The sequence below is a fragment of the Gadus chalcogrammus genome, chromosome 18, assembly GCF_026213295.1.
Source record: "Gadus chalcogrammus isolate NIFS_2021 chromosome 18, NIFS_Gcha_1.0, whole genome shotgun sequence".
Classification (NCBI taxonomy): domain Eukaryota; kingdom Metazoa; phylum Chordata; class Actinopteri; order Gadiformes; family Gadidae; genus Gadus; species Gadus chalcogrammus.
The window spans coordinates 2,034,296-2,036,168 of record NC_079429.1 but is presented as its reverse complement, the minus strand read 5'-3'; the positions used below and the strand labels follow the sequence as shown (position 1 = coordinate 2,036,168).

Genomic DNA, 1,873 nt, shown 5'->3' with positions numbered 1-1,873 from the left:
TGTCTCTCTCCCCCTCTCACTCTCTCCCCCTCTCAACCCCTCTCTCCCCATCTCGTGCCCTCCCCCCTCCCTCTCTCCTCTCTCCCTCTCACCACCCTCTCGCCCCCTCCCCCTCCCTCTCTGTCCCTGACCCCCTCCCCCTCCCTCCCCCTCCCTCCCTCCCTCCCCTCCCCCCCCTCTCCCTGATGGCAGGCGAGCAGATCCATGTATACATGAGGGATGTTTCCTCATGTCCTCATCAACGGCTGCACCGGGCCCCTGTCCAGCCCCCTGCTCTACCCTATCTTTGAGGGGACTCTTGGTGTGTGTGTGTGTGTGTGTTTGGGACAGGGGGGACGGGGGGACGGGGGAGGAGCCAGAGAAGCCCTCTGCAGCCGGCCCCTCCCACAGTAGGGGCATATCCCCTGCGCTCAGCCTAGCCGCGCTCAGAGCATAGATGGGACCCGAGCCCCCTGTTGGTCCAGCAGCTCACAGACGCACTTCCACTAGATCAACCCCCGGGGGAAAGAGAGAGAGAGAGAGAGGGAGGGAGAGCGAGAGGGAGAGGGAGAGAGAAGCACAGAAGGCGGGGAGAGAGTGAGATAGAGAGAGAGAGAGACAGCAGAACTAGAGGAGAGCAACAGAAGAGAGAGCGGAGAGTCAATTACACGCACCGGCTTCAGCAGACAAGTCTTCTTGTTTGGTTGGTGCTGTTGTTTTCCCCCCTCTGCTTCTTGCGGTGGTCCACTCCGGTGCTGCCGCTGGTCCTGTTGATGAGGAGGCTCGGGGTCAGACCCCTCTCTCGACTCTGCTGCTCTGGGCTCCACGAGCGAGGCAGCGGCGGCGGAGTTCACCGACGCCGCTCGTCCAATTAGCCGTCCCCGTTCGGCAGCGGCTGGAACCGTACGCTCCTCCAGACGCCCACTATGACTCTTCTGGGCTCGGAGCACTCCGTCCTCATACGCACCAAGTTCAGATCAGGTGAGTGGCGCGCAGCGTGGGGCCCGGCTCCCCTCGGACACGTGGAAGGGGGCTCTTTGACTTCCACTTCGTTCCGTCTCCTCCTTTGGCGTCTTCTGTCCCGGGGTGATGTTTTTTGTTTGGAGTTGAGTTTGAGTTGCGAAGAAGTCGTGAGGATGTTTTATGTTGAGGAAAAAACAACTACCGGAGTCACCGTTTAATCTGTCAGCACTTGTGATGTTGGGGTCGTTAAAGAGTGGATGGAACGTTCACCTGAGCTCATCGTTATGTCACTGTGTGTGTGTGTGTGTGTGTGTGTGTGTGTGTGTGTGTGTGTGTGTGTGTGTGTGTGTGTGTGTGTGTGTGTGTGTGTGTGTAGGTGTGTGTGTGTGTGTGTGTGTGTGTGTGTGTGTGTGTAGGTGTGTGTGTGTGTGTGTGTGCGCGCGTGTGTGGGTGTCTCCGTTGTCATGACGTCACCGTAATATACTGCTCAGTAACAACCTGGCCCGCTGACAGGTGTGTGTAATTTACAAGGCACGCCGTTGAGTACGGCCAACATAGAAAAAGAAATACCTTCATAAATAAATTAATAAAAATCTCTGAAATAGAGAGAGAGAGAGAGAGAGAGAGAGAGAGAGAGAGAGAGAGAGAGAGAGAGAGGGAGAGGGAGAGAGAGGCGAGGCCTTGCCCGGAGGTTAATGGCGTGCCTGGACGCAGTGACAGATTTAGGAGCGGGATCGCTCTTTGATGTTTGAGAGTGGCCCGACTCGTAAAGGCAAAGAGGAACACATCAGACCTGGGGGGGGGCGAGGGGGGCGAGGGGGGCGAGCGACTGTAGGGTGGAGGTTGTTGTAGGGGTGGGGGGGGGGGTGGAGGTTGTTGTAGAGGGGTGCGTGGAGGGGCGAGTTGTTGCACTTGTTTTGGGACCCCCGTA

General features: G+C 58.0%; 1 protein-coding gene across 2 annotated transcripts in view; it reads left to right on the top strand.

The window, feature by feature from the left end:
• Positions 1–446: 446 nt before the first annotated feature.
• Positions 447–1,873, top strand: part of myocd (myocardin) — a 27,174-nt gene continuing 25,747 nt past the window's right edge. For both annotated transcript variants that reach the window (XM_056577782.1, XM_056577781.1), the window contains exon 1: positions 447–960. In XM_056577782.1, coding sequence (XP_056433757.1) covers positions 906–960 — 55 coding nt within the window. In that variant the 5' untranslated portion in view covers positions 447–905. The remainder of the gene's footprint in view (positions 961–1,873) is intronic.